General features: G+C 40.7%; 1 protein-coding gene across 1 annotated transcript in view; it reads right to left on the minus strand.

Moving 5' to 3' along the window:
* Positions 1–21,655, minus strand: part of wwp1 (WW domain containing E3 ubiquitin protein ligase 1) — a 31,589-nt gene that overhangs the window by 5,139 nt on the left and 4,795 nt on the right. The window contains exons 2-19 of the mRNA XM_085763390.1: positions 19,567–19,624; positions 18,355–18,446; positions 18,070–18,208; positions 16,780–16,904; positions 15,487–15,630; positions 14,896–14,968; positions 11,078–11,259; positions 8,602–9,139; positions 7,532–7,627; positions 7,026–7,200; positions 4,121–4,175; positions 3,729–3,813; positions 2,600–2,728; positions 2,415–2,487; positions 2,254–2,325; positions 2,068–2,156; positions 982–1,141; positions 751–884 (exon numbers count right to left, since the gene is read on the minus strand). Coding sequence (XP_085619516.1) covers positions 751–884; positions 982–1,141; positions 2,068–2,156; positions 2,254–2,325; positions 2,415–2,487; positions 2,600–2,728; positions 3,729–3,813; positions 4,121–4,175; positions 7,026–7,200; positions 7,532–7,627; positions 8,602–9,139; positions 11,078–11,259; positions 14,896–14,968; positions 15,487–15,630; positions 16,780–16,904; positions 18,070–18,208; positions 18,355–18,424 — 2,339 coding nt within the window. The 5' untranslated portion in view covers positions 18,425–18,446; positions 19,567–19,624. The remainder of the gene's footprint in view (positions 1–750; positions 885–981; positions 1,142–2,067; positions 2,157–2,253; positions 2,326–2,414; positions 2,488–2,599; positions 2,729–3,728; positions 3,814–4,120; positions 4,176–7,025; positions 7,201–7,531; positions 7,628–8,601; positions 9,140–11,077; positions 11,260–14,895; positions 14,969–15,486; positions 15,631–16,779; positions 16,905–18,069; positions 18,209–18,354; positions 18,447–19,566; positions 19,625–21,655) is intronic.

Raw genomic sequence — 21,655 nt, forward strand, 5'->3', positions numbered from 1 at the left:
TCTTTTAGTTTAGTTTTTCTTTTTCTTTTGCTATTGATGTTCTCTATTTAAATGTATTTCACCATTTATTTAACCTTGACCCCATAAGTTGTATATTTATCTGATTTTTTCTTAGGAAACTACAGGTCACAGTGGGGACAATGTACATATAAGCCCTCTCCTGCAAATTGTTTTTTATATAATTCACTCTCTATAGAGTGATTTGTACCAAATGTAAACAGTTTTTATTTTATTTTATGTGCAAATAACTAAATATCAAAACCCTCTGACACGTGACATGAGGTTTATTCCCACCTGCATATTATTAGTGCGGTCAAAACCAAACAATAAAAAGAAGAAGAATGCGTTGTTTCCCTTTGGTTCATGTCATTTAAAACTGTAGAAATTGTATCTGCTTAAAAAAAGCATCAGATACAAGTTCGGTGTGACAGTATTCACTCACACAGTGACAAGAGACCTTTAGAGATTATCCAAGCAAAGAAGAGCAGGGTAACTCTCTGGGTAATCTAATTAAAAATGCACGTGCTGGCTCTTTAATCAAAGGCTTCACTCAGAGTGAAGAGCCCTGACATTTAAAACTGTCAAATCAACAATAAAACTGTCTTTTCACTCTTGAAAGCTCGACAGTAACGTGATCACTGGAGTCAGGATGTGCTCACAGACTTCAAACGATGCAAGTTTCTTTCTTTTTTTTTCTTTTTTTTAATCGCGGTCGTGCCTGAACTGTAAAAGCTCGTGTGGTCAAATCACCTGATCCATATGAGCGAATTGTAGAACTCTGGATCAATGGACTCGAGATCTTTGAGGATGAGCTTCTTGTTCAGCATGCGTTTGTAGAAAGGCAGAGAGAAGCCCGTGTCGATGAACTTGCCGTGGAAAAGTGCCTGCAGAGACAAAACGAGAGAGAAGTTGGTTTTTTTTTTCTGTGGCGTTCGATCTGAAGAAGCGAACACAGACGGACGGATCAGATCGTGAACTCACCATTGCAATGAAGCGGCCTATGAAGCAGAAGTAGGAGAGGTGGTCCGGGTTGATGGCCGAGGCCGGGTTGATCTGCAGACAGTAGTTGCTCTTGCCGGCGTACTCAAACAGACAGTACATGGGGTTCAGCACTTCATGCGACAACAAGAAGAACCACTCTCTGTGTGGGACAAGAGGGCCGAGATGAGAGGAGAGGAAATCAGTGCTCAAGTTTTCCAAAGAACTATGAAACTGGGGATGTACTAAATTCAGGATTCGCTTTTGGATAAGGCCGAATTTGGGGCTTTTTGATGCGGTTTCAAACCCTACTCATGTTAATGTAATGATGCCGCCAAAGATTACATGAAGGTTTATGAACAACAAGGTTTAAGGCTCTCTCAGCGCAGCCAGCATCACTATCATTATCACAATCTAAATATAAAGTCCGCTAGCTTGATGCTAACACATAATGGAAAACATCATAGACAGGCTGACGGAAATTAGCATCGCTATCGTGGTAATTTTAAACCAACCAACAGCTGTTATTATTTTAACATAAACATGTGAACATTACAGGCATATATTTCACTTTTTGTTTCCTGTTTTGAATGAGAAAAAACACTAATGCTGCGTTTGCGACAAGTCGGAACCAGGATCACAACAGTAAAACATCGATTAAGATGCATTTAAATGCCAAAATACATTAAAACGTTCTTTTTAAAAATTGTTCCTTTGTCCTTTGTAATGTTTTATGCCTGACGTGAAGCACTTTGAATGCAAAGTTTGTCCCGGTCCGCCATGTTAGTAGTTATTCTGGCATGGAGTCGGTACTCTGAGTTTTCAATTGGGAAAGATCCGAGTTTGGACTTGTTTCAAACGCAACATGAAGCCTGTAACCTGAATGACTTGACCCTTGTTTTTTTACAGTTAGAATAAAACACTCAGTGTGATGTTTACTACATTTATGATATGTTTAGTGTATGGGCCAATGATGGGAGTAGGATTCGGTTCAGATTCGGCTGAATCTTAAACAGTGGTTTCGGTAGAACCTTAAAAAAGTCAGGATTCAGTACATCCCCATATGAAACTATTGTTTGTTTATATTACCGGGCTAATCCACCGTAGTCAAGACCCTCCTCGCCTCTGAAGATGACGTAGAGTCTCCTCCTCAAGTCGTACGGCTTTAGCGCCATAATCTACACGGAGAAAACACACACACACACATCAGCTACAACACAACGCTTGAAATGTTTCTCTGCGCAACAGGAAAAAGGAGTCGAGGGAGCAACTTACTTGCTGGAAAGAGTCTTCAAACAACGTCTGTCTGGACACGGTGATCTTCACATGGCTAGGGAGAGCGTTGGACTGAGGCCAGACAGGATAGAAAATTAATGCACGTGAAAATAAGACACAGATGTTTGTTCGACTGGTTGAGTGTGAAAAAGCCGCCTCACCTGGCACAAGTAACGGAAGTGGGCCAGCTTCCATCTGAAGCTGCGCTCGTAAGCGATCTGAGGGCCTTTGGTGCTGAGAGGAGCAAATTAAAAAAGGTTTAAATGTCTGAGAGGAGCTGCATGTGGCTTATAGTGTAAAAAGTAGAACGTGTGAACAAGCTAATCATTTTGAATTGCGCTCTTACACGGAGGACTTTCCGGTGCGGGGGTCGCTGAAAGTCGTGGTCCGGGTGTTGTGATCCACAAAGTAGCGCACCCCTTCCCTTGTGTAGCGGATCTCCCAGCCCTCGGGCAGAGGATCCTCGTTTTGTAGCCTGAACACACAAACAATGATATATACATGGACTGATTAATGTTTGGATACTGTGTTCCAAGAAAAAACCCCACAATCACGACACATAAATAACATTTGAATGCAACACATCTGTTAAACTTAAAAAAAAGAAACCACACCCAGCTCAGATTTAATAGTAACTTAAATGAACTTCAGATTAAGTTTTGTCTTTCATACTATATCAGTATATCCTGTGCTGCCTAAAATATAAGATTTCTTTTTGATAAAATGAGAATCAAGTCATATTTTGAGATATTTTCTGATGGATTAACTTGTACAAAACCTTCTCTAAAAAGTAAAATGTTATCAGGGGATGATAAATTAACCTAATTCAACAACAGAGATTATAAACTTATTTGCTTCAGGAATTTATTTAAATGGATCCTGATTAAATTCACATAATTACTTTAAAGTTGAGGCTGTTGCTGATTTTGAATGCGTTGTTTTTTCATTACATATTTACCCCCGGCAAACATAAAGGCAAGAGTGAATGTGAAAGAAAATTATATTTTTGTCTCAAAGTGCAGACAATGGTGGCTTCACACCTCAACCAGACGTCACAAACCGTCTAAAAACTAAAATTAAAGCCTAAAAATAACCAGTCCGAGTGAACAGATCAGTGATTTCTGTCTCTCAGAGGAGGAAGAGGAGGAGGAATAATTATTATGGTATCAGTGAAAATATCCTTGAACTGCTCAACACTGAGTGGGACCAGTGGTAGCGAGAGAGAGAAGCTGTGATGATGATGATCAATGTGGTGCAGAGCAGGAAAAAGCCCATTAGCCTCGAGACGATCTGTCACATTAAAATGATGATCTCTCATTATACATTATCTCTTCCTGTTTAATTTAATTAAATTTACAATGGGTTTAGTCTAGTCTAATGTGCTCACACAGCTTCTGTGAGTTATGACTGAGTGATGATGATGCATTATTTATATCTTTGCTTAATTCTCAAAGAGTTTTTATGCGAGCTCTCACCCTTGGGTTCGAGGGTCTTCCCACTGCGTTGTCTTGGTGTTGTGGTTGACAAAGTACACTCGGTCGTTGGAGTCCACACGTCTCTCTGAAGTTGATAAACACACAAACACACACACATACACACAAACAGACAGAGAGAGAGAGAGAGGAATCTGTAGCTTTATAAAGAGAGAGTGAATGTGGCAACACACTGATAATCACCGGAGCTGCTGACTCGTGCTATAAACACAACAATCTGTTCAACAAGCTGTCGTCTGTGATCTTTGTGAAGCATTCAGGAAAAGGAGGAGGAGGCGTTGTTCGCTCATGTTTCACATTAAAACACAGATTTTTTTTTGGTTTGAAAATAGATTTGATGAAATGTGAACGGAGAGTAGAATACGTGAACTCACCCCAGCCAGGAGGTAGCGGGCCTAGAGGGTCGTTCTCAGCAGACATCATGGATGCCTGGAAATGAGGGATGCACACATAGACCTCCATTCAGAAAAACACCAGGAAAACCCAACAAAAATATTCCCAATATGTTGGATATCTAAAAACAAAAAAATAAACAGTCCAAAAAAAAGAAAATCTGAAAAAGTAAAAAGATATATTCCACAACAGGAGGACTGGATGATGAAGCAACCGAGCGTGTTTGGGTTGAGAAGGCCTCTGCGGCTGGTTCCTGCTCACTGGGTCTCAGCTGTCTGTCTTCTGTCTTTTGATTTGTGTCGTAAGCTCATCATCATCAATGAAGATGACATCACCGCTCAGATCAAACACACAACTGGGAGAGGGGCCCTTTACAGAGATAACCAGATTAAGGCGGAGGCTGGGGTGTGAAGATTTGGAGCCCCGGCCAGGTAAAGTTTTAATTTTTTCAGCCTAAATGAGGCGAGTCACAAAATAAAATGCACTGGGATTCATTACACAAAATATGGATATAAGTTTGTCCTATGATTTCTGAGATTACTGTGCTTACAAGGAAGAAAAAAAACATTTTATCAGAGGGGTGAGAGAGTAAAATTAAGGACATTGAAAGCTAATGTAAGCGGTTAGGTATGACAGTCTGTGTAATGTCTTTGTGATTTGTTGTTATAAGGCTGGATAAACTAAACCAGGTCCTTTTAAGAGAGCTGTATTTAAAAAAAAAAATGCCAGTGGAGTCTGGATTTTTATTCTCTGAGCGGGAACTAACATTAAAGAAAAGGGAAAGTGAGTATCAGAGATCTTCAGACATTTTAGAGATTCTTGAAAGTGGATTTAGTGAAAAGCCACAGGTCTGTTTTCTGTAGTTCTGCGCAGGCCGAGGAGCTGATAAAGGCCGACAGCCGGAGAGATCCGGTGCGGTCAGGTGACTCATTAAATGCACAGTGTTCACAGAGAAAGGACTGAGGTTGAACACAGGGCAGCATGTTCTCCTCCGTTTGTTTTGCTTTCATGCACAGAAAACTTCAAGTGGACAAAAAAAATGCATCATCAGAAAGAAACCACATGAGAAAACAAAAAACAAACCAGGCCAGAGTTTGTTTGGAATCGGACTGAGACCAACGCCACTGATTCACACCACATCGTACCAAGTCTGGTTGATTTTAACCAAACTAAAAAAAGCAGTCTTACTCAACAGTTAAAGGGATAGGTTCAACATTTTGGCAAATTGGCCCATTGCCATAATCCCTATAGTCATAGCAGTAGGTTTGTTACCTTTAAATGTCGATGCAAGCTATTTTTAGAACAGAGGAGCAGAGCCGTGAGCTGCTCAGAGCTACGCTACGGAGGCTCATTATGGGATTTCTTGGTTTCCATCATCAAACTCATCAAATACACAATCCAACAACTCCAAAACGCTCTGGTGGACAAGTTGTGACCTGCACATTCACCACACTATGAGATAATAACAGAACGTTACCAAACAGAGTTGTTTTCTAGGTAAATGCAGAAACTGCTTGCCGAAAAACTGCCCCCGACGGGAACACGCATCAGCGGTTTTGCATGAATTTACCTCGAAAACAAATGAGTTTGATGAGGGAAACCAAGAAATCCCATGAGCCTCGTAGTGTAGCTCTGAGCAGCTTGCGGCTCTTCTCCGCCGTTCTAAAAACACCTTGCACCGACAAAGGTAATGAACCTACACCTTAAAGGGATAGTTCAACATTTTGGCAAATTGGCCCATTGCCATAATTGCTATAGTCATAGCAGTAGGTTCTGGAGGCTAACGGAATTTCTGGAGGCTAACGGAATTTCTTGGAATTTCTTGGTTTCCCTCATTAAACTCATCAAATACAAAATCCCAAAACTCCACAGCGCTTTTGTAGACAAGTTGTGAGCTGCACAACCACCACGCTATGAGATAATGACGGAACGATACGAAACTGAGCCGTTTTCGAGGTAAATTCATACAAAACCGCTGATGCGCGTTGCGTTCAGGGACAGTTTTTCAGCAAGCAGTCTCCGTATTTACCCTGTATTTACCTCGAAAACGGCTCCGTTTCGTATCGTTCCGTTATTATCTCATAGCGTGGTGGTTGTGCAGGTCACAACTTGTCTACAAAAGCGCTGTGGAGTTTTGGGATGTTGAATTTGATGAGTTTAATGAGGGAAACCAAGAAATTCCGTTAGCCTCCATAGTGTAGCTCTGAGCAGCCAGCTGCTGCGCTCCGCCGTACTGAAAATAGCTTACACCTACAATTAAAGGTAATGAACCTACTGCTATGACTATAGCGATTATGGCAATGGGCCAATTTGCCAAAATGTTGAACTATCCCTTTAAATGTCGGTGCAAGCTATTTTTAGAACAGAGGAGCAGAGCCGTGAGCTGCTCAGAGCTACGCTACGGAGGCTAATGGGATTTCTTGGTTTCCATCATCAAACTCATCAAATACACAATCCATTAACTCCAAAACGCTCTGGTGGACAAGTTGTGACCTGCACATTCACCACGCTATGAGATAATAACAGAACGTTACCAGACAGAGTTGTTTTAGAGGGAAATACAGAGACTGCTTGCTGAAAAACTGCCCCCGACGGGAACGCGCATCAGCGGTTTTGCATGAATTTACCTCTAAAACAAATGAGTTTGATGAGGGAAACCAAGAAATCCCATGATCCTCCGTAGCGTAGCTCTGAGCAGCTCGCGGCTCTTCTCCGCTGTTCTAAAAATAGCTTGCACCGACAATTAAAGTTAACCAACCAACTGCTATGACTATAGGGGTTATGGCAATGGGCCACTTTGCCAAAATGTTGAACTATCCCTTTAAAACCAAACTCATAGACAGAGAAACCTTTCTCAGGAGGGAGGTGTGGTGAGGGTTTTCTTACAGAGTAGAGGTATCTCTGGTTGAACTGGTGCATAGCTCCCTGCAGTTGGCTGCGTTGACTCTGCCACTGCTCAAAGTTGCGGACTGACTCCATGGTGGGACGCTGCCACGTGGTGGTGCGCGTGTTGTGGTCCACATAATAGATCCGGCCCCGGTCGTCCACTCGGCGCTCCCAGCTGGAGAAATGGACGGTACAATTAACAGAGAGTCCAGCGAGGAGAGTCAAAGCTTCTCCTCCAACCTGACACTGATTACTGACATTGAAATGAAACTGACCGATATTTCTAGGCTATTTCTTGACATTATTATGCAATTAATTGTTATTTCTTGGCTATTTCTAGACTTAAAGTATCCTCAGAAAACATCACATTACTTAAAATATGGAGACCAAATGTAGGTGCAAGAAATGTAAACTGATAATACAGGTTGTGTTTAGTTTTAGAAAGGGCTGAAAGAGATTCGAATAGAAAAATAAATCTTGTTAAGTTACTCAAGACGAATACTCACCCCGGCGGTAGTGGCTGTGGTCTTTCCCAGGTCGTAGTCCTGGTGTTGTGGTCGACATAATACGTTCTCCCATGCGGGTCTTTCCTCTGCTCCCATCTAAAAAAACAAAACACACAATAATATTTTACAATAACAAACAGCAGCAACATGCAGAGAGCAAATAAAAGCTTCATATGGCTCTGCAATAAACCCATTTCATTCTGAAATACGAGTCTGTGTGGGCTCGTTTGTTTGTTACCCAGAGGCAGCTGAGGTGTCACTATGTATACAGTATATTAAACAACAAAATAGTATAGTATATATGCTTTTAAAAAAGCTCTAAAAGAACATTATTTAAAGAAGAACTTTCACTAATTAAGATGTTGTCCTTCATATAAAGATAAGGGTTATATTATATAGTCAATTATTAATATATGGGTATCATTATATTTTAAAGAGTCAGTCTGAGCTGTCTTGTCTTGTTAATTTTAACTGTAGTTATTGTTTTGTCAGTCATGGTATTGTTTAAAATGTGTGTAATGATGTTAGTGCATACTGTTTCATGTCTATGTCTATATTGTCTATATTGTCTATATTTATTTTGTTAGTGTATGTATCGTTTCATGTCTATGTCTATATTGTCCAGTGTGAGTGTTTATTCTTTTCTCCATGAATACGTTTTTGACCCCAGGCTGGACTGGAACACCCTACAAAACACCCTTAAACTTTCTGTCTTCACCTCTCTCTCTGTCTTCAAACAAAATCTGCTACAAATCACAGTCGACTCCTGCACTTGCTAATAGGCCTCTGTCATGCCCTATTGATCAACTGTTTTATTGTATTGCATTGTATTGTATTATATTGAATTTTTCTGTGTAATTTATATAACCTTGTTTTCACTTCTAGCACTCCCCTCCCCCTTTCCCCTTCAGGCTGCACTTGAAAATAAGAATTTTGTTCTTAATTTGCTCACCTGGTTAAATAAAGGTAAAAAAAAAAAAAAATGTGGATCTTAATAAACATAAACATAAACTTTAGGGTAAATAAAATGTATAGTGATATTAAACAGGAGCAGTTTTTGTTGTTTTTACCCCGGGGGCAGAGGGTCTGAGGTTCCAGCATTGGGGGCCTGTTGTCTGGGCTTGGCCCCGTCTGTAGTCACAGCTGCACTGCTGCTACTGTTGTTACCACCGCCCGCTCCCGAAGCGTTCGCCTCTCCCGGTGCTGGGGAGGAAGAGGACGAGGGGGAGGTTGTCGTGGTGGCAGCGGCGGCGGCGGTGACGGTGGTGGAAGCGGCGGCCCCCGGGGCTGAGGATGTGACCGTAGAGGAGGAGGAAGTAGAAGTAACAGCAGCAGCAGCAGCGGTGGTGGTGGTGGAGTCAGGAGGCTTAGCAGCAGCAGCAGCAGCAGCAGCAGCAGCAGCAGCGGAGGAGGAGGAGGAGGAGGAGGAGGAAGAGCAGGCTGGAGTCTGTGTGGAGGCTGGAGGGGGCTGAGATGTGCTATTTGGTGCTGAGTCGGGCAGGACGGCATCTTGGCTGCAGTCCTCGTGGTCGTCTGCAGGGGGCAGCGCTTCTCCCGCTGTCACAGATGATGATGACCCAGGAGCGGCGTCACAGGACTCCCCGTTCACTGCAGGCGAGAGAGGGAGGGAGAGAAAGACAGCGGCGCAGTTTAGATGCATGAGACGAGACTGTTTCTCCATACACGACCGACGGACGTCAGTGAGAGAAAAGAGATAACTGACTGATTTTACATCCATACACATCTATATATGTAAACATGCACACATGCCAATAACCATAACTCGTTCAGAAATCAGTATTTAAAAAGCAAGTTGTTGTCAATTTGATTTGTTTTGCTTCTTTATCTTATAACCACTGTGCTTTGGAGTAAGGATGTCACGGTTATTTGTTTTCACAATTAACCACGGTATTAAATGCCACAATTAATTGATCGTCATTATTCCTAAATACTGTCACTTTCCAAAATAGATGATGTCGAAACCATATAGGCAGATAAAATGTAAATGCAAAGATAAAAGGTTAAATTCCAGCGGGAGACCCTTTTTTCCTAAATTCCATAATGGTATTTAAATGTTAGCGTGTCATTTGTAATTCGCAATTAAAATAAACTAAAACATTTGGCATTGATGACAATTAATGACATGAATATTTCAAACAGTTCCCCTGGGGGGTTAATAATTGGTCACATTAATAGATATGTATTTGATTTTACACATTCATAGTGTTGTGAAATTAATAAATGCATAATAATCTTGATAATCATAATATTGTGATTATTTCACTGACAATAATCATACCAAGAAAATCTATAATCGTGACATCCCTACATTGAAGCGTCTTACATATGTTCTTTGATTTAGGATGATGATTTACACCTATTGTAAAGATTTAATGTAAGTTTTTGTTGACTAATCTTGTCTTATTCATGTCGTTATTGTTAACGTAAATATAAACATGCACCAGGCTGAATGAAAACATTTCTAATACAGCTTGATCTCTGCACCAAATCTTGGGTAAAATGAATATTTTTAAATACATCACGACACCAAACCACATGAGAAGTTGCGAGTGCACATTATCATTTCTTCAAAGCATGACAACACAACTATAGGATTAATATTCTTTAGTCATCCTCAGTTTGATGTGAGCTCTGGTGCTGTGTCTCCTCTCTACACTGCACTCCACTCTGCCTTTCTTTCTTTCTTTCTTTCTTTCTTTTTCTTTTCCCCCCCTCTCTCTTTCTGTCCTGGGAGTTTTTTTAGACAGAGGTGCTGACGGCAGCAGAGATTACAGTGCCGCTCACTTAATGAAAATAAATCTACTGTTCTTCTGTGCTGAGTGAAGCGAGTGAGGTAACCAGAGCCCTGCCCACTGCCATGGCAACACAATGAATCACTGCTGAAAATACACACACATGTGTAACCGATAATTAGTTGCATTAATCAATCAATCAATCTTTGACGTGAGCCTATACAGGTTATATACAGGAATCTTGAAGTTAATTCTAATACCTTTTTAAGACTTTTTCAAGACTTTCTCAATATTTTTCAATACCTCACCACCACTTAAAAGCTGTAACCATTTAAATCAGTGACACTTTTAGTTTGTGATAAAGACTATAGACCACTATGATACAACAGAAATCAAAATAGGCTAGGATAATAAATCAAAAGCAAAGTTTATCAAAAAAACAAAAACATTGCTCCACCCTCAAAAAACAAAAACAACAATCTTCTTTTCTATTTTATGTACTGTTTCATCTTTGTTTTTTAATAAATTCACACACTTTTATAATGTTTTTTAGGACTCAAACTCTTGGACAGCTAATTCGGAAAAAATACCTTCAAAATTTAAGACTTTATAAAGTCGTGAAAATACTTTTTAATACTTTTTAAGGGTCTTAATTTTCCCAAAACTGATTTATCACCTTTTAATACTTTTCAAGACCCCGCAGATACCCTGCTATACAAGGAGAAAACCAAATCTGAGAACTCGCAGATGTTATTTTAGCCACTTAATCACACACACACACATTCACACTCACCTGTCCTACTCTCCGTGTCGCTGTCTGAGGGTTGGTGGACCGGGGTGGAGTTGGCCGTGGCGTCTCCGTTGACGACATGACTGAGGGCGGGGCTGCAGGAGCTGGAAGCCACCTCGCCGTCCACACCGTTGGAGGCCGAACAGGAGTCTGACCTCGGCCCCAGGTCTGTACCATTCACTGTGCTGTGGGAGGAAGAAAAAAAAAACACAACCGATCCTCGATTAACTAATTGAAAATAAATCTGAATGTTACTTCATGTGTGCACAGTTAAACACAACTGAACTTACAACTGGCGCGCAGAAAGCATGTGATAAATTCTGTTTTACAGGAATTACTCAGTGAGCCGACTGTGCTGTGCTGCTGTTCCCACTCACTGCGCCAGATAAAAAGACTCACTTTGTGACACTGAGACTATTGTCTTGTAGGGGAGGGGGGGCAAGCACAGGACATAACGGGGTGGTGGTGGTGTGGTGGTGTGGTGATGTAATGGGCACAGCTCAAGGGGCCCTTTTGTGAGGCGCAGGAGTTCAGTCGGTGCCACAGAAATGCCCGCACAAAGGCCGATAAAAGAGCCGCCGTATGACTCGAGGCGAGGCTTTTGTGTGGGCAAGAGGTGATAAGAGAAACGGCACAAGAGCAGGTACGGAAAGCAAGGAGGAAAAGGACAGGAACACGGTGGCCCTGAGAGCTCAACATTAAAAGGGATAGTTTAACATTTTTGGAAAACTGGCCCATTGCCATAATCCCTATAGTCATAGCAGTAGGTTTTGTCGGTGCTCAGAGCTACGCTACGGAGGCTCATGGGATTTCTTGGTTTCCCTCATCAAACTCATCAAATACACAATCCAACAACTCCAAAACGCTTTCGTGGACAAGTTGTGACCTGCACATTCACCACGCTATGAGATAATATGGGAACGCTACAAGATAGAGTTGTTTTAGACGCAAATGCAGAGACTGCTTGATGAAAAACTGCCCCCGACGGGAATGTGCATCAGCGGTTTTGCATGAATTTACCTCGAAAACAACTGTCTCGTTCCGTTATTATCTCATAACTCATTACGTTATTGGCATTATTACATTTAAAATGGTCAAAATGTTTACGTTATTGGCAGCCATTTCATTATTGGCTGTTATTTTGGGTTGCTACAGTAAGTAAGCAAACACGCTGCTAAAAGAAAACCTCATACTGCAATCAAAAGAAACATGTAAATAAAAGAAAATGCCTGACAACATAACAGAAACTGATGGAGATGCTTTTCTGAGTTTGTGTTTACAAGTATTTTTTTCCATTGCAGTGCGTTCAGACAGGATCGTAGGTGCTGACGACTCCAAAGCATGTCGATTTTATGACTCACTGTAACCACAGACCATAAAACTTCTAACTCCACTAATACCCAATGTCCGTAAGACCCACTGCACAGCCAGCAGAGCCGACCAAACCAAACCACCCAGTTATGATCTTTGTGTCTATTACAGATCTTCATTTTCAGTATTAATAGGTTCATTACAAACACAAAAGTCCAAAGGCCACTGGTCTTTGCTGCTTTAGTGTTGAAATCTGATGCAGAGAGACAACGCAGATGAGCACTGATTGAAATTCTTCGAGCAGGAACACCCACAGACTAAATACAACATTACACTCCTTGGAGCCCGGTATTAAAGTGTTTTAAAAGCTGTGAGATCTGACACCTCCAACTCCACAGGAAGGGTTTTCCTACTCGACGGTGTGAGAAACAGCAGAAACACAAGCTCAGGGAAAGAAAGGAGGGAAATACGACAAAGAAAAGCGAACTAAAATAATAAAAAAAAAACAAAGAAAAAATCACAGCACAGACAAAGTGAGTGAGGCTCAGGAAGTAAAGATTTCAGAAGAGGACAAAATAAACAAAGTGAGGTGGGTTGAAAGAGAGATGAGGAGAGGAGATAAACCGAGGCAATGGTGGGAAGACGGCCAAAACAAAAAACACACACGGCGGCATAACAGTGACGTAAGATCGTGAAGGACAACACGTTGAAGAGACAAAGAGACACAGATGGACAGAAGTAGGTCAGAGGGTTTTTCTGAGCGTCTGCTCCCAGATAAACTGCAGACTAACTCGGTTTATACCCCCCCTCCCCTCCATCCGCAGCAGGTGAAAGTCACATTGAGGGAAAGGAGCAGTGGGACGGTAAACAGAGCTGCATTGAAAATAAATGTGGTTTTATCCACAATATCGAAAAGTGTAATCAGATACTGAGATGTAGGAGCAGTTTATACCCCGCTGTTGTCACTCTGCAGTTTTTGTGCTGCCACTCCTGTCAATCAAGTCTGATCAAAACAAAGCTGCTTAAAGGGGAATGTCCGTTTTTTACAATCTGGACCTTATTTCTAGCATAAAATACGATCATTTACTTTAACTTTGGTGTCATTACAAGTCGTTCCGACGAAATTAGATTCAGCCGAGAGCCGCGTATATCCATATAATGGAGTCTAAAGGGCAGCAGAATGCAGCCTCTAAATAACACATTATCCACTGCGAAACTCGTTCATTTCACCAATATTTTGTTATGACACGCTAGTGCTATTCCCCTCTGAGTCCGGGGTTAGCTGTTATCAACATCCGGGGTCTGTAGGTTGACCTACTGACCTCTGACCTGGATGATGTCATCTCTGAGCGCTGCCTGGCTCATTCTGATAATAATCATTCCGCTTCGGCATTCGGGTCCATTTTTAGCGCAACTAGCCGGAGCTTTAGTGAGTCCAGGTTGAGGAGAGGAAGCCTGTGGAAGCTGAACTTCATCCAGCTGCTCATTTTGTTCTGACAAGTCGGAAACACGCAGAAACTAACCATAGCATTAGCGGTAGCAACTTTCAGGTAAACAAGACGCACTGCGCAACGCTCAGAAATTATATCAAGGTCAGTAGGTCAGTAGGTCAGTAGGTCAACCTACAGACCCTGGATGTTGATAACAGCTAACCCCGGACTCAGAGGGGAATAGCACTAGCCTATCATAACAAAATATTGGTGAAATTAACAAGTTTCGGGGCAGATAATGTGTTATTTAGAGGCTGCATTCCGCTTCCCTGTAGACTCACATTATACGGATATACGCGGCTCTCGGCTGGATCTAATTTCGTCGGCACAACTTGTAATGACACCAAAGTTATCTGGGTGAGGAAATGATCGCATTTTATGCTAGAAATAAGGTCCAGATTGTAGAAAACTGCATGCAAAATGCATAATATCTAATTGTTTTTCTACAAACTTCAACTTCATTAACTCTTGAATATTTAATGATAAATAACCTTTAATATTCTGGTTTGAACAAAGACTAACGCAGGGGGTTTTTAAGCATGGAGTTGATAAATGGAAGTGATACAGTGTTTTTCTGAGAAGTGATAAAACCTTTTTGTGTTTCATTATTATTATCAGGACAATATTCATCACCACATGTGTCCCTCAGCTGTCCACCTCCTCTAACACTTGCAGAAAAGGGAAACCCTATTAAGTTTTAAAAATCCCCCCGGCTTCAGCTTGTGTCTTGCAGTCCTCTGAGCAACTGCAATGCAGAGAGGAGCCAGTCAGACGTTCCAATAAAAAAACCCCGTTAGCCTCGTAGAAGCCCCGTTTACTGTGTGACAGATGATAAAAACTGGCACCAGTGGGGCAGCCGGTCGACCATAAAGCAGGAGGAGGAGGAGGAGGGGATTGGATGCAGAGACAAAACAACAGACAGGAGGTTGAAAAAAAATGATCGAAAGCCTCTTTTTAAATGAGCTAATGCGAGACAATCGAGTCTCTCATTAATTATATCGAGCCGGTCGTTTCATTTACCTGTTGGCAGCCCTTGAGGAAGAGGACGACGAGTCTCCATTTTCATGGATGGCGTCACCGTTCTGTTGGACTTCTGAGGAGAATTGGAGAAAAAAAAAAAACAATGTCAGTTTGCAGAGATTACACACAAGTGCATGCAAACTCAAAATCTTTCCATCTTTCCGTCCCATTTCTAGTCAAAACTAATCTCTTTCCACTTACATAAGACCCATCACCTAAAAATTTACTTGTTTTTAGATAATCTTCACTTGTTTCAAACTCATTTTCACATGAAATAAGTAGAAAAATCTGCCAGTGAAAGCAGGTTTTTTTGTGCTTGTAATAAGAAAGAAAAACTTGCTCCACTATCAGATTATTTTAAGTGAAAATATGCTTGAAAGACATAAAAAGTGTCTAAAAACAAGCTACTTTTTAAATGTGATGAGTCTTATTTTAAGTATAATGAGATTTGTTTTTGACTAGAAATAAGACAAATATTCTTGGTAAGATTTTGAGTTTTTGCAGTGTGTTTAGTGAATTCATTTTGTGGCATTTTCCTCTTCTTATCTGACAATTCAAACATTCACGATAATATTTAAACACTGTGCTCACTGGTGCCGTTGCCGTTGGTAAGCGGCGCCAGCTCCTCCTGGTCAGTGACGGTCAGTCCATCTAGGAAAACAGTCAGCTCCCCGGCCGGCACCACAGCGCCCTTCTGCTCCACGCTCAGCTTCAGCACCTCCTTCACATTCTCCACTGTGAAGTCAAAACAGAGTCGAGGTGTGAGAGGAGGCATTAGATATAGATACACTGCAAAAACTCAATATCTTACCAAGAATATTTGTCTTATTTCTAGTCAAAACTAACCTCTTTCCACTTAAAATAAGACTCATCACATAAAAAGCAGCTTGTTTTTAGACACTTTTTACTTTTTTCAAACAGATTTTCACTTGAAATAAGTAGAAAAATCTGACAGTGGATCAAGTTTTTCTTTCTTATTACAAGCACAAAAATCTTACTTTGACTGGCAGATTTTTCTACTTATTTCAAGTGAAAATCTGCTTGAAAAAAGTGTCTAAAAACAAGCTGCTTTTTATGTGATGAGTCTTATTTTAAGTGGAAAGAGGTTAGTTTTGACTAAAATTTAGACATTTTGACAAGAAATAAGACAAATATTCTTGGAAAGATTTTGAGTTTTTGCAGTGTATATATCGTATCATGCTGTATCGATTCTTTAAAAGATTTATATCAATACTTTATCAGTAGTTTACATGGTGACAGGTGGTTTTGTGTTGTTTATGAGCTGCTCAGATTACTGCAGTTGGATGCTGCAGCAACAAATAACACTATTAACAAATTAAATTTCTTGCTGTTTATCTTTTTGACTGATCGAGGCAGATGTTAAGGTCTCTGTTCAGAATGCACAATAACTATTTACAATGTGTAGGATGTAATAGGAACTGTGAAAACATAAAAATACAGGTCCAAATGTTCTGCGCCAGTATGCATAAAAATAAACTGTACTTGCTTACGCATACAAGATTTTGTACTCAAACTTTAAACATTAATTCTCCCATCATAAATCACCCAACAGGGCCACTTCTTTTGCATCATCTTTATCTTATCTGTTTATATATTCTTACAATGTTTACTCTGTTTATTCTGGACTTTACCGTCATTTGGAAGACATGATAACAATGTTTATGTTGCAAAAAGTTCAGAGCGCATAGTCCTGTGATGTTGGAGAGTCTGATTAAGTTAACGCCACAATAAATCTGTGGCGGCGGCTCTGCAGTAACTGTACCACACCTGTGTTTGCTGAATAATGAACCGCTGAATCACTGTGTACAACTTTCTGTTATCGCACACTTCTGTTTCTGTGTGTTTAAGTTTAGTCATACGCACATTTTCTGTCATGCTGCTCCAAGGCTTGCTTCAGGTCCAGTGTGGCTTTGCCCAGCAGAGCGTCTGCTTTCAGGGTGTGGTGACTCCATACTTTGAAATCCACGTGTGTGTGCGGCGTTACATTCCTAAATAGTCAGGAAACACACAAACAAACACATCACATCACATCTAATATCAAATTCATGTGTGATATCACTCATTAGATGTTAAGGGAAGAACAAGTAAGACACAGTGTGCACATTTAACACATAAAACCTCCTCATCCTCTTCAAAAAAGCAACAAAAAAACAACTATTTCATCAGAAGCCTCTCAGTCTTCAAGTTTCTCTCTCTTTCAACAACCGCTCCCCCTCAAAAAATCTCCAAAGAGTAACTTGTCCTTGCTGCGGGGCCGAGCGACTGATGTACTCGGCTCAAATAATGCTGCTTTATGGTGTTTTCTGTCCTCTCTCACAAAATGAACCCTGCACAGGCAAAGTCATTGTGCTCACGGCCGAGCGCATCGGCCTAAAGAGAAATATCTAGGATTATAGCCCGAGCGTCATGTGTAGGACGCCCAGAACGGCTTACAAATGATGCATGGTGTACAGCAGCAGCAGCACACTGGCTTGTCAGCGCTAATTACCCAATCAAGACAATTAGCATTTCCGATGACATGTCTCTGGCATTTGGCGAAGCCGTTCAGAGGCCAGAGAGCTGTTAACGTCTGTCATGTTCATGCTGCTGGCTCCACTACTGTCTCCAGTGATACAAAGAGCTCTGTGTGTTCTCCTACAGGATTTCTGTTCTAATAATTATCAGATGAGGCACCTGAGGCTTTTTTTTTCTGTTATTATATTAAGAATTACCAAAGAATATTATTTTCTTAATAAACGTGTTTCACATTACATAAGATATACAGTGTGTTGTCTGTCTCACTAAAATATCACCTAGAAAGGAGGAGGAAAGGACTACCGGTAATTCACGACTCCATCTTTCTCTCTCAGTGGGTTTTAAACACAGGCATAATTGGAAATCAGCACTTTTTCTAGGAAGCTTCAGATTAAGGGCGAATGCGAGAAGCCAGATGTTTGAGGTCGTCTCGACTCGCAGTTTATCTCTGGTTTTATCTTTCCCAAAATAATAAAACAACTGGGGATTTGTGGGTTATTGTTGTTTGGTCGCTTTTGACGATGGAGAGAGATGATAAGAAAGAGGAAGAGAGACCAGGAAGATGCAGGATTAAAGCCCAAAAAACAAATCAAGACACACAGGTGAAGACAGAGAAGACAGATTATTGTTGATTCTTACAGAGTGAGTCTCTCGTCCCATTTCGGACTGGAGGAGCTGTGAGACTTCACTGTGCGGCGCGACTCCCCCTCCGCTGTCACCTCCACATAAATGGCGGTCCCAAACAGGCTCTTCTTCCTCTTGATTTTGGCACAGGAAACTGGCAGCACATGAAACAAGAATCTTAACTTATACATAAACATATTATTTTCTCACTATATATTTAGCATGCTGCTCATTCAAGACACTGTGATTACACAACGGAGCTTCGGAGCGAGCGAGCGCGTCGCTGTGTTTAAAACATACCAATGGCATGAAGCTGTGACGTTCCTCTGTGGTTATGGCTAGACTCTGCTCTGGATGAGGCCGTGGCCATGTCATACACCACAGTGGGAAACCTTCGAAACCACACACACACACAAAGTCAGTCACAGTCTACTCAAAAAAGCTATATTTAAAAATAACAGCTGACCAAAGTGTTTTAAAATCAAAATAACGAAACCCACAAAAGCCTCCCCCATTAAAAAACTGTTTAAAAGACACAAACTAATGGAAACATCATCACCACACTGTGTAAATCAAGGGAATAAAGATGTGTTTTACGACAGATTTTAACATTTAAGCCAGTATCACTATCCATCATCACATCCTGATTCTTTCAGTGGGTTTCACATATTTTTCCAGGGAACACAGGTCGATATAAATAACTTTTTCAATTCAGTTCAACTGTAATCAACAACATTTAAGCCTTGGTTTTTTAAAAGATTTTGTATCTTTCACTTTCAAAAGGCGAATATATTTGAGAGACCTCTGCTTAAAAGGTGGAACAAGATCTTCTTGTATTTTTTCCACCATACAGGGAGCATATGCAGATAAAATGGGATTGGCCCGAGAATAAAACCATGAGGAACTCCACTCCTCCATAAGTACAGCTATATATATCGCTCCAGGCAAAGAGATGAGGACACTTTGGTCTACTGTGTAAAATACAGCTGTGAGATCTAAAAGAATAACAATGACTGAATCCCTGGAGTCAGTAGCCAATAAAAGATGATTAAAACCATTTAAACGTGCAGATCTATGGCCTCTGAAGGGCTTTATAAACCAGACGGGAACACCTCAAGAATGCCGTGTATGTCTAAAAAAAAATATTGCAAATGTAAGCACACATCAAACGCACACGGCAATAAACCCTGAAAATACCCAAATAAGAAACAGGCAAACTCTGCAGGGCTCCAATAAAGCAGAGACGTCTTAGGAGCCGCTCGTATATTCTGCACATTTTGTTAAGCAAATGCTATTAATAGAAGAATTAATCTAAAATTGATCTGAGTCGGCCTCATCCATACTAAAGTAGCCTGGACGTTTCATTATCTGTCCTCATTATACAAGTTTCTGTGGTAATGGGAAGCATTTGGAGGAAAGTAGCTCAACTTTCTCCTTTTCATTTTATGTCCAAAACGGTTTTTTTTTGTACATTTTAAAAGTTAAATAAACAGAAAAATCATTTATACTCACAATTGGTGTGTGCTGTTAAGACCCTGTGCTTCAGCCTACTCCGTGTCCCATGGTTCCTCTGAAACAGAAAACAGCTCATTTTTAGGTGAAAGCTCAGCGTAACGGCGCCAAACGAGCGACTGATTAAGACACCGGTTTATGAGTTTGTGTCTCATACCATGGCAACAATGGTTTCGCTTCCCCAACATCCAGTAATGATTAGGACACTGTGTTGTGTGTAGTTGCAAAACGGCTGAGATCCTCACCAATCACACCTACACAGAGTTATGACTGATGCTTGATTTCTACAGTCACAGTGATAAAGTGAACTATTTCTTCAGTAAAAACCATTTTTGTGCAGCGAAAACATTTTAATGTGACTAATGCTTTTTGTAAATGTCAGTCTTTTCTGTGAGCGCTAGCTTCAACTGAACACACTAATACATTTACAATAAAATTACACTAGAGCAGAACCTACAAATCTTGTTAAATAGTTAAATCAATTTGGTTAAAGGTTAAAATGAATATGCTTCAGTATCAGTGCCTACCATGTGTGGATCTTACTTTGAAAATATGTATATAAAAAAAAAACATTGTTTACATTTTACAAAGCCTGGAGTCCCAAAGTACGTCAGTCTGCGTCACTGATTTCCTCTGGGTGCTCAGAGATATTCCCACGATCAACATCCAACTCAGACGAGGGACGTCCTAATTGAGTTTCCATTCATCATCATCATCATCGCCAATATAATATTTTATTTTCTTGCAGATCAGGCCCACTTTTGAGCACATTAAAAATCAATTTAAGTAAAATAATTGGGTAATCTTTAATACTTTCTCCCCCCGACTACATCACAGATCTCGATTAATGATTTTCTAAAGTGTTTCAAATCGATTTCTTAATAAAGTTCATTTTGTAAATATTGATCTTACAGATCAGCTCGGGGCTCGGGCCTGCTGCAGATAATAAATTTACTTCAGCATGACTGTGGCCGCCTCACACTGAAGAGCAACGAAGAGCCCGGTGTTTATAAACGCACAGGGAGACAACAGGGAGGTTTTCTTTAGTTTGCCAGAAGCCAACAAATAGATGTTGATAACAAAAATCATATAAAAGACCTTTTATCTTCATATTACCAGCATATATTAGTGTATTAGTCATAATGACAACTCTATGCAAAATCAGAAACCATTAAGTAAATGCAGATATGTTTAAATGCACTCCCTCGCACAGCCTCGGTGCGCTAATAGACAACTACCTGCAACATTACCATCAAAGGTCAAAGTCATTAGCTGCTCATCACGTCTTGGTTGTAATGTGAGTCTGAAAGAGCAAGTTTTCCTAAAATAAAATTCCCCATCTGGCTTTAGACCTCCTTATGCCAGATTAAATCAGACAACAGGACATAATTTCAAACCCGAACCACCTCTAATAAGGTTGTGATTTAGAGTGTCAATTGTGATTGAGACATTTTATTTATTAACCAATCTAAAAAATAAAAATCACTGTTGGTTGCAGCACTAAATCTGAATAATAATTAAACTTTCTGTTAATATACTGTACACAAAGGTCTGAATGCTGTTTTGTTTTCTAAAATGCCTGTTTGCCCTTGAGGAAGAATTTCAATTGCCTCAAATGAAGATAATGAACATTAATTATGTAAAAATCATCACACGCTGAGGTGAGAAAAACAACTCTGAGTTAAAAAGAGCAACCTGCACACAATGAAATTTAACCTTGTAGCGCAGGTTCCCTTCAGTTGTCCATTTATCATTGTGGGTGACCGGTCGGTTGTGCTGGGCAGCCTGTAGAAGCCAGCGCCGGTGCTACGTATATGGGTGGTTTTGCTTACAAAACAGGGAACGCTCATCTTACCGCCAGACAGTGTGTTTGTGTCTCTCTCTCTGCATAACGCCAAAATGCCACAGCTTCTTCAGGTGACAGATCTTCAAATGTGGCCTCATAGAAATGGTATTAAAGTCCTCCGATTTCACACACACACATACCAACATGCACACTCATCATGCCTGCAGTGCACACACAGTGTTACGGTGGCAGCACCAGGAAACATCTGGCGAGGCCTTGTCATCAGTGGGATTCAGCTCCCAT

Source organism: Trachurus japonicus, chromosome 20 (genome assembly GCF_045865225.1).
Source record: "Trachurus japonicus isolate A0001 chromosome 20, Traja_1.0".
Classification (NCBI taxonomy): Eukaryota; Metazoa; Chordata; class Actinopteri; order Carangiformes; family Carangidae; genus Trachurus; species Trachurus japonicus.